General features: G+C 48.5%; 1 protein-coding gene across 4 annotated transcripts in view; it reads right to left on the bottom strand.

Annotated features, from left to right (window-relative positions):
* Positions 1–16127, bottom strand: part of EPS8 (EGFR pathway substrate 8, signaling adaptor) — a 211782-nt gene that overhangs the window by 5628 nt on the left and 190027 nt on the right. For all 4 annotated transcript variants that reach the window (XM_083180717.1, XM_083180715.1, XM_083180718.1 and 1 more), the window contains 2 exons: positions 6673–6853; positions 4691–4820 (listed from right to left, as the gene is read on the bottom strand). In XM_083180717.1, coding sequence (XP_083036843.1) covers positions 4691–4820; positions 6673–6853 — 311 coding nt within the window. The remainder of the gene's footprint in view (positions 1–4690; positions 4821–6672; positions 6854–16127) is intronic.

Genomic DNA, 16127 nt, shown 5'->3' with positions numbered 1-16127 from the left:
TATTTTCTTAAAAAGTCTCGCTAACATTGGTACTGGTGGGAATGCATAGAGGAGATCTCCCTGCCAGTGAATAGTCATGGCATCCACTGCCTCCGCTAGTGGATCCCTCGTTCTGGCATAGAACCTGGGCACCTGATGGTTGAACCTGGATGCCATCAGGTCCACATCCGGAGTTCCCCACATCAAAGTGATCTGGTGAAACACCTGAGGGTGTAAGCTCCATTCCCCTTCCTTGAGCTCCTCCCTGCTCAGGAAGTCGGCTTCTATATTCTCTACTCCTGGAATGAATATAGCCGATACAGCTGGAACATTCTGTTCCGCCCATAGGAAGATTCTGGACACCTCCCACATGGCTTATTTGCTGCGTGTACCTCCCTGGTGATTCAGATACGCCACAGCTGTGGCATTGTCGGTCTGAATCCTCAAAGGGAGGTTCAGTAACCTGTCTCCCGCCAAGGAAATCACTTTCCAGACAGCTCTCAGCTCCAAGATGTTGATTGGCAACACTGATTCCTCCGCCGTCCACAGGCCCTGCAGCCTGAGATCCAGGACTACTGCCCCCCAGCCCCTGAGGCTGGCGTCGGTAGTTACTACCAACCAGTCCCAGGTCTGTAATGACCGACCCCACTGAAGGGAATCTACTTCTGTTCACCATTTCAAGGAGTCTCGAGTGTCCGAAGACAGCACTATCATCTCCGACTTCATGGTCAGAGTGTTTCCTGACCAGGCTGACAAAATGTTCCATTGGAACACCCGAGAGTGGAACCTGGCAAATTGAAGCGTCTCGAATGACGCCACCATTTTCCCCAGGAGCTTGAGGCACCTCCATACTGAAATGCTCCGAGCTCTGAGAATCTCCTGGACTAAGGTGACCAGATCCCTGGCCTTTACCTCCGGGAGAAATACCCGATGGAGATGGGTATCCAGTATGACTCCCAAGAATTGGAGCCTCTGTGATGGTACCAACTGAGATTTTTGTAAATTTAAAATCCAGCCGTGAGCCTGCAAAAAACTGATGGCCTCTGCCAAGTGACTCTGAAGCATGGCTGCTGACTCTGCTTTGAACAGGAGATCGTCCAAATAGGGTATTACTGTGATTCCCCTGAGCCTCAGCACCGCCGCCATCACTGACATTATCTTTGTGAATACCCTTGGCGCGGTTGCTAGCCCAAAGGGTAACGCCCGGAATTGTAAATGCAGGTCTCCTATAGCAAACCTCAACAAGGTCTGATGCTCCGGGTGTATAGGGACGTGCAGATATGCGTCCTGGACATCCATAGACGCCAAAAATTCTCCATGGTCCAGACTCAAGAGTACTGACCGTAGGGACTCCATTTTGAAATGGTCTACCCATAAGTGAACATTTAGGGTCTTCAAATTTAGTATTGGTCTGAAGGACCCGTCTGGTTTGGGCACCAGAAACAGAGTGGAGTAAAAGCCTTTCTTCCACTCTGCCCTGGGAACCGGGGTAACCACCCCTTTCTCCAAAAGTGAGTGAGCTGCTCTCACAAGAGCTGTACGCAGCAGCGCCTCCTTTGGTAAGGATGTGGGGATGAACCTTTTCGGAGGTGGACCTCTGAAAGGGATTTTGTAGCCCTGGGTTATAATATCTAACACCCAGGCATCCTGGTCTAGAGAAGCCCATGCGTCCCTGAAGTGTGTGAGACGCCCCCCCCACCTTTATCACTGTCGGGCAAAACCCCTGACAGTCATGCGGAGGGTTTGTCCTCTCCTTTGGAGGCAGGCTTCTTGTTAAAGGAACCAAACTTGGATTTTTGTGTCTTGCCCCTAGAGGACTGAAACTTTCCCCTGAAAGACTGTCCTCGAAAGGACGCACCACCTCTAGGGGAGGGCCGAAAGGACGGCCTAAAAGCAGAAAATCTGGATGTCTGCTTAGCCGAGGGGGCCGGCAGAAATGTACTTTTGCCGCCCGTGGCCTGTTTAATAATTTCCTCTAGTTCAGTTCCAAATAGTAATTTCCCCTTGAAAGCTAAAGTTTCTAGGGCCTTTTTGGACTCATTGTCCGCTTCCCAGGCCTTAAGCCAGAGTACTCTCCTGGCATTAATAGAGACTGTGGACACTCTGGTCGCCATTTTAAGAGCTTCCTCCTCTGCTTCCACCACATACTCTGCAGCTGCCTTAATTTTCTCTGCCAGCAGCAATGCACCAGGATCAGCCTGCAGCATGGTGCATAATTCACCAGCCCACTCAATCATGGCCTTAGAGACCCAGGCTGAAGCAATAAGGGGGCGTAGGGTGAATCCCACCCCTTCAAAAATAGCCTTAAGGTTACCCTCCAGCTTTTTATCCACAGAATCTTTAAAAGCTGCACCGCCCTGTACTGGCAATACAGTAGCTTTGGACAAACGTGCCACTGAAGCATCCACAACTGGGACCTTTTCCCAGAGCTCCGCATGAGACTCTGGCATGGGGTACAGACTAAGGAATCTCTTAGGCATCTGTAGCCTCTTATCAGGAGTTTTCCAAGCCCCTTCCAACAATTCCTGTAACCCCTCATCTGAAGGAAAAGTAAGCCTCCTTCCGCTGTCGCTTAAAAACACCTTTAACAGGAGTCTTATCCTCCACAGACAGCTTTAAAGCCTGCTTCACAGCTACAATAAGATCCTCTATACCAGCAGAAGAGGTCTCTTCAAAATCATCATCCTGATCCCAGGGGATGTCAGTATACGCTCCATCCTCCTCATCTGCCAAAGTAGGCATAGCATAAGACCTTTTAGGGGTCCCTGCAACATCAACATCCATTTTGTCTAGTATTTCACTAAACCTGTTGATCCCCTTAGCAGTATCCTGCATCACCTGAATAAGAGCAGGATCTGCCTGGGTAAGAGGCAAGGAGCCAGAAGACTGCTGAGATGATGGCATAGGTCTCTGTGATTCTACCAACACATCACTCTGAGTGTCCAAAAGCTGCACCAAAGCGTTCACAGACCTGCCTAGGGCACTGGCCCACGCGGGTTCAATCTGCTCTGCCCTATGGGGTTCACTCCCCATGGGTCTCACAGCAGCGCAAGTAATACATAAGCCCCCCTTGGCCATCTGCTCAGGGACAAATTTCTGTGTGCATACATTGCACGCGCTCAGTGCAATAAGGGCTCCCTCCCCCAAAACCACAGCCTGATGCTCAGACATGATGCAAGTGAAAATATATATATATATATATATATATATATATATATATATATATATATATATATATATATATATACAGTGCAAACAATGTACCAGCGTTTATACAGAGTCAATGCACCCAGTCACTTAGCTGTCTGTTGGTTTCAGATGCGGGGAAACGATGCCCAGGAAATCCAAATCACTCTGCCAGGATCAGTAAGCCAGCTCAGCTCCGCTGCAAGCGTTCTGAAAGGCGCCAAACACAGAGTGAGGGAAGAGACCAAAAGTCCCTGCTGCTGCGGGGTCCGTGACTTTTGGCGCCAACCACCCCCAGTCAGCCGCTCCCTAGGTAGGATTTCCTAGTTCCAGTATCTCCCCCTCGACTGGGGACCACTTGGAACATGCCTGTCACAACGCTGCTGTCCTCTCATATAGGAGCTCAGCGTGTAAGCTCCGCATAAAATGGCCGCCGCCATCACGGAGCGCCTGTCCCCCATGATCCCCACCTAAACGTGGAGCCGGTTTCAGGGTACTCCGGAGCCCAGGTAGCTTCTTAAAAGAAGCTGTAAGCGCTGCACAGGGAGGCCAGACAGCGTCTCCCTAGTGCACAGCGAGCTGACAGGACGCGTTTCTGTCAGCTCCTGCTGCGCTAGCAGTGTGAGGATTCACTATGAGAATCCTCACACTGTGCCTACCTAGCTAGAGTGAAAGTTAATAAAACAATAAAATTCCCTAACTACTCTAATTCTTCGGCTGCTCCCGCAGCCCTTTAGAATAGCACCCACTCCAGTGGGCACCTAACACGAACTGAAGAGTCCAGGGATGCAGTAGGGGAGGAGCCTACCCTCTAAAGCTTTAGGATAGGTGCCTGGCTCCTTCGGACCCTCCTACATCCCAGTGTTGAGCTGTGTCACCAGGACCATTGAAAGAGAAATTATGGTTTGGGGGATGTATTCTTGGCATTATATGGGTCCTTTGATTCCTGTGGAACAACGTCTGAGTGGCCAAGGGTATGTGAGTGTTATCGGAGATCAAGTACATACGGTTATGGTAATGGTGTACCCTGCCGGGGATGGATACTTCCAGCAATGACATAAAGCAGATGGTTCGAAGACCATGACAGAGACTTAACCTCGCTTAGTTGGCTGCACAATCACCAGATCTCAATCCAATTGAGAATCTGTGGGATGAGATCGAACGGCCATCAGGCAGCTGGATCCAGTACCATCAAATCTTAAGGAATTGGAAAGTGCAGTTCATCGGATATGGTCTCAAATTCCTCATAGCACCTACCAACATCTCATAGAGTCCATGCCAAGAAGAATCCATTCAGTATCAAGGGCAAAAGGTGGTCCAACATTGTATTGAGGGGGTGGTCATAATAATTTGGCCACATAGATAGATAGATAGATAGATAGATAGATAGATAGATAGATAGATAGATAGATAGATAGATAGATAGTGTATCTATCTATCTATCTATCTATCTATCTATCTATCTATCCACACACTGAATAAACACACAAATGCACACATTTATATTTTCCATAAGAAATATTACCTCCAAAGTGGCTTTTTGAACGGTCACCTGATTGTAGACTCTCGGCCCTTCCGGACAGACCGTCATTAATTCATTCTTTGTGAGCGAGAAGAGCTGGGCTCCCGATAACACCCCTAGACTAGTGATTGTCCTGGAAACACAGGTACATGAATGTTACTGCCACAAGAGACACACAGCTAACACATCACAAGATGACAAACAGTGTATATCTCTGTCTGCATCATATAATCTGCTATGGTGTCAGGCTAACGCATACACTTTAGGCATCACACACACACAGATGCCCCCTGGTGGTGATAGATCCATGCTAACCCTCAACTGGATGAGATGCATCTGGGTGTCCATGGAGCTCCGAGGCAATATCAGGTTAATAACCTGTCATGTGCAATGACTGAAAGGACAGTCAGCAGCCGGGACATCACCAAAGGACCTCATCAGTTACATAGGGCAACATGTACTAAGTCTTGAAAAGTGATAAAATGGAGAGTGATAAACCACCAGTCAGCTCATGTAATTTTTCACGCATGTAATGTAACATGACAGTTAGGAGCTGATTGGCTGGTGGTTTATTACTCGCCCTTTTATCCCTTTTCGAGATTAGTACCTACCTTACCCTACCATACCATACCATAGAGCATATACCGAGGCTGAGGTGACAGACCAGGAGTAAATAGGGGCATATCCGGAAGATTAGGCGGACAGACCGGGATGAATAGGCAGGCATATCAGGAAGATTAGGCGGGCAGACCGGGATGAATAGGCAGGCATATCAGGAAGATTAGGCGGGCAGACCGGGATGAATAGGCAGGCATATCAGGAAGATTAGGCGGGCAGACCGGGATGAATAGGCAGGCATATCAGGAAGATTAGGCGGGCAGACCGGGATGAATAGGCAGGCATATCAGGAAGATTAGGCGGGCAGACCGGGATGAATAGGCAGGCATATCAGGAAGATTAGGCGGGCAGACCGGGATGAATAGGCAGGCATATCAGGAAGATTAGGCGGGCAGACCGGGATGAATAGGCAGGCATATCAGGAAGATTAGGCGGGCAGACCGGGATGAATAGGCAGGCATATCAGGAAGATTAGGCGGGCAGACCGGGATGAATAGGCAGGCATATCAGGAAGATTAGGTGGGCAGCCTGGGAATAAAATAGGGGGCAGACCGAAAAGATTAGGCGGGCAGACCGGAAAGAATAGGTGAGCAGCCCGGGAAGATTAGGCGGGCAGCCTGGGAATAAAATAAGGGGCAAACCGAGAAGATTAGATGGGCAGCCTGGGAATAAAATAGGGGGCAGACCGGGAAGATTAGGTGGGCAGACCGGAAAAATTAGGCAAGCAGACCGGGAGTAATAGGGGGCAGACCAGGAAGATTAGGCGGGCAGACCGGGAGTAAATAGGGGGCAGACCAGGAAGATTAGGCGGACAGACCGGGAAGATTAGGTGGACAGACCGGGAAGATTAGGCAAGCAGACCGGGAAGATTAGGCAGGCAGTCTGAGAATAAAATAGGGGGCAGACCGGGAAGATTAGGCAGGCAGACCGGGAAGATTAGGCAGGCAGACCGGGAGTAATTAGGGGGCAGGCCAGGAAGATTATGCGGGCAGACCGGGAAGATTAGGCGGGCAGACCGGGAAGATTAGGCGGGCAGACCGGGAAGATTAGGCGGGCAGACCGGGAAGATTAGGCGGGCAGCTGCCCACCTAATCTTCTGTTTTTAATACAGAAAGTTTTGTGAGCTGACAAGTATCATGTCCTGCAGGCATGTCCAACCTGTGGCCCTCCAGCTGTTATGAAACTACCCATCCCAGCATGCCTTGCCATACATTTAGCATTCCCTAATAGCAATACTGTACCAAGGCATGATGGGACTTTGTAGTTTCACTGGAGGGCCATAGTTTGGACATGCATGATTTACTGTATCAGACCCATTTCTGTTTTGAAGGAAGCTACACAAGTGATATAAAAAAAACTACAATTACACAGAATTGAATCCCTTTGCTTCCAGCCACGCTCTCACATCGTCTGCAGAAGAACTGTAAGAGATATTGGCCACCGGCGCGTTTTGTCGCAGTACAGTGAATTTCTTCTGAGCTGTGCTCCGACCAATAGTGAGTCTATGAACTAATTCATCCTGAACTTCTTCCATCTGCGATTTTCTGCCTGGAACAAGAAAATAATGTCACATGATCATGAAATCTAACATCCTCATGTACCCAGGGAGAAAAACATCTATAATTATACAGATATGCACTGTGATGGGTCTGTCTGAGAAACCTGTAAGTAGTAATTGGTGGGAATAGCGCACTCATGAAATAGATGTGTCAATTGTTGTTATCTAAATGCTTAAATCCAATGAGATGTGTACAAGTAATAAGATGTCAGAAATGGAATTAACATAAAATTATACTTGATTGCTGATTGAACACTGCATTGCAGACAGAGACATACCTCCCAACTGTCCTGCTTCCGAGTTTTTTGGGGATGTTCCCACGTCCAGCATGGGGCCAGTAGTGTCACATGGTTGGGGGGGCAGTTGGGAGCCCCCACTGCCATTTAGTGGGCAGCGGTGAATAGACTATTCCCCACAGGCAGACGAGAAGCAGCGTCAAAACAGTGGCATGGCGATTTGAAGGCCACACCCCAAATATTGGGGTCCCTCTTCGGCCCCATGGAAAGTTGGGAGCAGGGGAGGATTGGGGACTAAAAGTGGCCCTGGAAAATTTCTGGAAGTGGCCTCATGTGGGCGGCATCAAATCAATAAAGAGCGGAGCACACATAACAGTAGGCGGGATTATTACATCGCTATACTTCGATACTTTGTTGACAGACAAAACTAATGCCACACACAGTAATGCCCATTGCACATCATGTCAGGGCTTTACAACAGGGACAGGGCGCGCCGCAATGCCTATTACACATCACACACCCATTATATAGTAACCCACATGTAACAATACCATGGCCTGGGATGGCAAATTACTGCAGACTTTTTTTTAACCATAATCCTGTATTAAAACATACACCGCTCACATACATACATACATACATACATACATACACCGCTCTCATACATACATACATACACCGTTCTCATACATACATACATACACCGTTCTCATACATACATACATACATACATACATACACCGCTCTCATACATACATACACCGTTCTCATACATACATACATACACCGTTCTCATACATACATACATACATACATACATACACCGCCACTCTCTTACATACATACACCTCTCTTATATATTTAGCCAGATCTGTCACTCAACCCCTGTGGAGAACGTTCCTGTGTAGAACAGTTTCACTTTCATGTGTCTGACGTTCCACCCCCTTGACATCACCTCCCCCCGCCCAGCCAGGGCTACAGTACACGCCCACCATCCACCATTACTCCACAGCCACCATCCACCATTACTCCTGCACATCCCTACCCTCTGCCAGGACCCCCGCGACCCCCCTCCCGCGATTCGCGGGCCCCTCCGCGACCCCCCCCTCCCGCGATTTGCGGGACCCCCCGCGACCCCCCCTCCCACGATTTGCGGGAACCCCCGCGACCCCTCCTCCCGCGAATCGCGGGACCCCCGCGACCCCCCCCCTCCCACGAATCGCGGGACCCCCGCGACCCCCCCCTCCCGCGATTGGCGGGACCCCCGCGACCACCCCGGTATCCGGACTATTGTTAGACAGCACTTAATCGACACCATTAGTTCGACACCTCAATAGGTCGACATGTCATTATGTCGACAGCTCATTAGGTCGACAGCTCATTAGGTCGACATGTTTTTAGGTCGACACTGCCATTAGGTCGACAGTGTCTATGTCGACAGTCAAAAGGTCGACATGGGTTTTTTCACTGTTTATTGAGCCGACATGTGCCGACAGGCGGTATTTCATGCCCTACTATCCACTAGGGCGTGGTGGGAGAATAAAATTGTGTGCCAAGCGCAGCGAGGCACCGTGCCCGAAGCATAGCGAGCGGCTGCGGTACACTTCAAACTGTGTCCATGTCGACTGTGTCGACATTTCGGCCAAAAAAACTGTGAAAAAACCAATGTCGACCTTTTGACTGTCGACATAGACTCTGTCGACCTAATGGCAGTGTCGACCTAAAAACATGTCGACCTAATGAGCTGTCGACCTAATGAGCTGTCGACCTAATGGTATGTCGACCTAAAACCATGTCGACCTATTGAGCTGTCGAACTAATGGTGTCGATGTAATGGCTGTCGATGTAAGTGCTGTCTAATATCCGTCCCAGACCCGACCACCCCCTCCCGCGATTCGCTGGACCTCCGCGACCACCCTCTACCGCGAAACGCGGGACCCCCGCGACCCTCCCGCAAATCGCGGGACCCCAGCGACCCCTCCCTCCCGCGAGCCCCCTCCCGCGATTCGCAGGACCCCTGCATCCTCCCCTCCCGCGATTCGCGGGACCCCTGCGACCCCCCCTCCCGGCATTAAAAGGGCCCCCCGCGACCCCCCCTCCCGCGATTCACGGCACCCCCCCCCCTACTGTGATTTGCGACCCCCCTCCCGCAATTCGCGCCGCCCCCTCCCGCGATTCACGGAACCCCCTGTAGCGCCCCCCTCCCGCGATTTGCGGGCCCCCTCGGCACTTCTCGCGATTTGCGACCGCCCCCTAATTCACACATTCGGGGACCCCACCTCCCGCGATTCATGCCCCCCTCACGCAATTCACAGCACCCCCCACACCCCCTTCCTGTGATTCGCAACCCCCCCACGACCCCCCCTCCCGCGATTCACGAAACCCCCCATAGCGCCCCCCTCCCGCGATTTGCGGGCCCCCTCGGCACCTCTCGCGATTTGCGACCGCCCCGTAATTCACACATTCGGGGACCCCCCCTCCCGCGATTCATGCCCCCCTCACGCAATTCACAGCACCCCCCATACCCCCCTTCCTGCGATTCGGAACCACCCACGACCCCCCCTCCCGCGATTCATGCCCCCTCCCGCGATTCACGGACCCCCGCACCACCCCCCTGCGCCCACCCTCCCTTGATTCACGCCCCCCTCATGCAATTCACGGCAACCCCCCACACCCCCCCTCCTGCGATTCGCAGCCCCCCCATGACCCCCGCCTCCTGCGATTCATGACCCCTCCCGTGATTCACGGACCCCCGCACCACCCCCCCTTGACTCACGGCACCCCACGCGCCCCTCCCGCAATTCACGGACCTCCGCAACCCCCCTCCCGCAATTCACTAACCCCGACAACCCCCCTCCCGCAATTTGCGGACCCCCCTTCCCACGATTCAAGCCCCCCCGCGCCCCCGATTTGCGGACCCCCGCCCCCTCCCGCTAACCGCGGATCCCCACACACCACCCCCCCTTCCGCAATTTGCAGACCCCCCAGACCCCCTTCCGGCAATTCCACCCCCCAGCGGACCACCGCGGCCCCCGCTCCCGCATTTCACGTACCCCCGTGACAATGGGGGATCCTGTACCACCACAAGCAGGTACCGCCCCTAGGTGGGAAATCCGGCCCTGGCTGCCGCACTGCAGGTTTCCCCACTGCCCTCTGCACCAGCGCCACAACTTTTATCAATGTCTTGCCCACATACCACTATTATACAGCCTCCTGCTCTCATGCACGCTCACTCCCTCCCAGTGGGAGGAGACGCTCACCCACTGCCGGGAGCTGCATACTGTCCCCCACCCTCCTCCAGTTCTAGGGATGCCCATCGACCATCAATGATTTTCAAATAATCGATGGTTTATGGCCGATGTTGAATACTTTTGCCATCAATGTGGGAGGACACTGCCCTGCCTCCTGTTCTCCTGCCCCGTAACTTCCGCCAGTGGAGACCCGCTCACCCTGTGTTGCCCACATTCCCCTATCATGCTTTACCGCCCAGCCTCCTGCTCTCATGCACCCTAACTCCCACCCAGTCGGAGGAGACACTGACTCCTGTATTTCTGTGCTGCCACGCTGGACCCTCACCCACTGTCAGAAGCTGCACAGTGTCCACCACCCTCTTTAGTCCCCCGTATGCCCACACACCCCTATCACTACCCATCACTTCCTGCTCTCCTGAACCGTAACTTCCACCACTGGGTAATCGCTGACGCTGTGTTGCCCACATACCCCTATCATGCCTCATATCCCAGCCTCCTGCTCTCATGCACCCTAACTCCCACCCAGTAGGAGGAGACACTGACTCAGGGCCACCGTCCGGTACTCCTGTGCTGCCACGCTGGACCCTCACCCACTGCCAGAAGCTGCAATACAGGGCATCTTTCATACAATTCTAACCATATTTCTCACAATACAAATGTTCACAAATTAAGGGGCGTAGCCCCTTACGCCGGTGTGAAGAGCGCCCGTAGGGCGCGATGAATCACCTAGTACATACATATATAGCTCTCATACATACTCCGCTCTCATACATACATACACCGCTCTCATACATACTCCGCCACTCTTACATACATACACCGCTCTCATACATACACCGCTCTCATACATACTCCGCCGCTCTCATACATACTCCGCCACTCTTACATACATACACCGCTCTCATACATACTCCGCCGCTCTCATACATACTCCGCCACTCTTACATACATACACCGTTCTCATACATACATACACCGCTCTCATACATACATACACAGCTCTCATGCATACATACATACATACATACACCGCTCTCATACATACTCCGCCACTCTCTTACATACATACATACACCGCCACTCCCTTACATACATACATAGCTCTCATACATACATACATACATAGCTCTCATACATACACCGCTCTCATACATACACACACACCGCCACTCTCTTACATACATACATACACCGCCACTCTCTTACATACATACACCGCTCTTATACATACATATATAGCTCTCATACATACTCCGCTCTCATACATACATACACCGCTCTCATACATACTCCACCGCTCTCATACATACTCCGCCACTCTTACATACATACACCGCTCTCATACATACACCGCTCTCATACATACTCCGCCGCTCTCATACATACTCCGCCACTCTTACATACATACACCGCTCTCATACATACTCCGCCGCTCTCATACATACTCCGCCACTCTTACATACATACACCGCTCTCATACATACACCGCTCTCATACATACTCCGCCACTCTCTTACATACACCGCTCTCATACATACATACATACACCGCTCTCATACATACTCCGCCGCTCTCATACATACTCCGCTCTCATACATACTCCGCCGCTCTCATACATACTCCGCCACTCTTACATACATACACCGCTCTCATACATACTCCGCCACTCTTACATACATACATAGCTCTCATACATACTCCGCCACTCTCTTACATACGTACATACACCGCTCTCATACATACACTGCTCTCATACATACATACACACACCGCCACTCTCTTACATACATACATACACCGCTCTTATACATACATATATAGCTATCATACATACGCCGCTCTCATACATACTCCGCTGCTCTCATACATACTCCGCCACTCTTACATACATACACCGCTCTCATACATACTCCGCCGCTCTCATACATACTCCGCCACTCTTACATACATACACCGCTTTCATACATACACCGCTCTCATACATACTCCGCCACTCTCTTACATACACCGCTCTCATACATACTCCGCCACAATCTTACATACATACATACTCCGCCACTCTCTTACATACATACATACATACAACGCTGAATAGAAGGAGGTTGGGTGATCCGCACCATAAATCAGATATTCATATTTTTATATTTTTGTGTTAGTATTTTTCTCTTTCTGGGTAGAGAAATACTCGCCTACCAAGAATTTTTTCAGAATATAGTTCCTGGTCTGCTAGGGTGCAGCCCCCTGATTTGTCAGTTAAGCAATGTAAACAAGAGAAGAAGAGAAAGAAATCAGTTTGGAATGGGACGCACTCCTTACCCAGAATGTCTCTTATTGGACTTTTTTCATAAAAACGTACCTAATATTAGGTGTATATTTTATTGGTGTGTATTTAACACATTAGCCTGTCTGGCCATCACTTTAATTTATAATACGGGTTTTCAACTGTATTAGTTGTATTAAACCTTTATATAATTGATTCCCTTTACAAGGGATGAAACGTAGCGAAAATATTAAAAACGAATAAAGATATAGAAAAACAAAGAAATAGAAATTTTAAAACGTATCTCTGTGACCTTTTTGCAGCTTATTTGAGAGTAGCTTATTGCTGTTATGTAGAATCTGTGTTCGTTACAATTGTAATAAAAGATATTTATTTCTTAAACAACTGTGTTTGGTGTTGATTTTTCCAGTTGTTATTATAGTGTGTATCCACCCAGTGTATTTTGTGTCAATATAGTCTTGATACAATTGTTAGTGGAATTACTTTCTGTTATAATGTATGTCACGTATTCTCTCCAGTGTGTCGGGGGTCACTTCTTCTGACTGTTCAGATGTGACTACTTTCCCGAGGTGTAGTTGATCTTGGAATATAGCATAAGTAGGGAAATGCCTGCCGTACAGCCCAGTACTCCTCTTGTTAGGAATGTCCAAGGATCAATGAACAGGGATTTTTTACATAGATGTGTGCACAAGTATATCAGGCTCCCTTCTCCAGGTACCCACTTGTTGGCACAAATTATTTAAAGTGTTACAGTAATCACATATATGTGTGCAGGTAGATATTCTTATTCGTTTATACAGTCAGTATAGTTAACATCTTGGTTGTATTATTATTCACGTTTATGTATAGATCTCAAGATTCTGTTTTTTCACCAGGCGTTATGCTCCTGCATACACACCAGGCGATTATCAGATTGGATTTATAAGTTCACTTTGCGTAATTCCGCAAGATATTCACTGCCAATCCGCAGTGTATGAAATCTAGTGTGCAGGTCGGGTGGCCACGCGATTTAATTTGTGATATTATTGTGGCTTCCCTTCTCCAGATACACACTTATTGGCATAGATTTATTATAGTATTACAATAATCATACATATGTGTGCAGGTAGATATTCTTAATCCTTTCTGCAGGCAGTGTAGTTAACACCTTAACTGTATTATTGTTCACATTTATGTGCATATCTTACAATTCTGTTTTTTAGCAAGACGTTATGCTCCTGCACACACACCAGGCGATTAACAGATTGGATTTATAATTCACTTTGCGTGATTCCGCATGGTATTCACTGCCAATCAGTAGTTTTGTTACTAGTCAGTGTATGTACAGAGTTGGTTAGATCCTTTCTACTCCATTAAACATATAAATGAGTCTGATTTTTCATTATCATTCGCATACACATGTGGCAATCTGCCGATTGGTCTTAAGGCCCATACAGACACTACGAGGATTCCTTAATGATGATGAACGACCCCATTATAAATCATCTCCTGAACAACTCAGAACGACTTCGTTCAGGGTCGTTCAGGAGGTGAATCTTTCAACATCGTCTAGTGTTTATGCTGTGAATGATGGACGATTACAAACGATGCGCGTACCCGTGGGTCGTTAAAGACCATAGCTATCGTCAATGCATGCAGGTCAATTTGGCTATGGTCGTTAACATTCTTTGTTTTTTCAATAGAAAAAGGACCTGCATCCTTTGTGGTCGTTTGTCATCCGTCGTGCACCAGCGATCACTGCAATGCTGAGGTCGTTCATTTTCACTTCAAGGGTGAAAATGAACGATGGTAGTTAAGATGTGACACATCGTAGTGTCTGTATGGGCCTTTAGAGATTAAATCTCTTTAGCTCGTGTTTTTCCTCACACTGTTCATACACCAAATGGTAACTGGATGAGAATAAGTTTTTATTAAGTTTACAAGAGAGAATTTCACTTTTATTTTCTCTCAAATTCGTGCTGAAAACTGCTGGTATTTTGTGTCACTTTGTTAGAGTGTATTTACTCCCTATTATATCCCTTTTGCCGCACAGCTACAAGAATTATGGCCAGTGCTTAAAAATTGGATAATGCAATAAATGTTGTATTTATAAGACTGTGTCCTGACATACAGTCATGCCGCTTATTATATCAGCCGTAAGTCACCGCTCTGTGAGGCTGAAATGACGGATGTACATACATACAACGCTCTCATACATACTCCGCCACTCTCTTACATACATACACCGCTCTCATACATACATACATAGCTCTCATACATACTCCGCCACTCTCTTACATACACCGCTCTCATACATACAAACATACACCGCTCTCATACATACAAACATACACCGCTCTCATACATACATACATACACCGCTCTCATGCATACTCCGCCACTCTTACATACATACACCGCTCTCATACATACACCACTCTCATACATACTCCACCACAATCTTACATACATACATACTCCGCCACTCTCTTACATACATACAACGCTCTCATACATACTCCACCACTCTCTTACATACACCGCACTCATACATAAAAACATACACCGCTCTCATACATACATACACCGCTCTCATACATACTCCGCCACACTCTTACATACATACATAGCTCTCATACATACTCCGCCACTCTCTTACATACGTACATACACCGCTCTCATACATACAACGCTCTCATACATACACCGCTCTCATACATACACCGCCACACTCTTACATACATACACCGCTCTCATACATACATACATACATACATACACCGCTCTCATACATACTCCGCCACTCTTACATACATACACCGCTCTCATACATACACCGCTCTCATACATACTCCACCACAATCTTACATACATACATACTCCGCCACTCTCTTACATACATACAACGCTCTCATACATACTCCACCACTCTCTTACATACACCGCACTCATACATAAAAACATACACCGCTCTCATACATACATACACCGCTCTCATACATACTCCGCCACACTCTTACATACATACATAGCTCTCATACATACACCGCCACTCTCTTACATACATACATACACCGCTCTTATACATACATATATAGCTCTCATACATACTCCGCTCTCATACATACATACACCGCTCTCATACATACTCCGCCACTCTTACATACATACACCGCTCTCATACATACTCCGCCACTCTAACATACATACACCGCTCTCATACATACTCCGCCACAATCTTACATACATACACAGCTCTCATACATACATACATAGCTCTCATACATACTCCGCCACTCTCTTACATACACCGCTCTCATACATACAAACATACACCGCTCTCATACATACATACATACTCCGCCACTCTTACATACATACACCGCTCTCATACATACATACACCGCCACACTCTTACATACGTACATACACCGCTCTCATACATACACCGCTCTCATACATACATACATACACCGCTCTCATACATACGCCGCTCTCATACATACTCCACCACAAT

This window comes from Crinia signifera, chromosome 4 (assembly GCF_055691185.1).
Source record: "Crinia signifera chromosome 4, ASM5569118v1, whole genome shotgun sequence".
NCBI lineage: Eukaryota > Metazoa > Chordata > Amphibia > Anura > Myobatrachidae > Crinia > Crinia signifera.
This window is presented reverse-complemented; position numbering and strand designations above follow the sequence as displayed.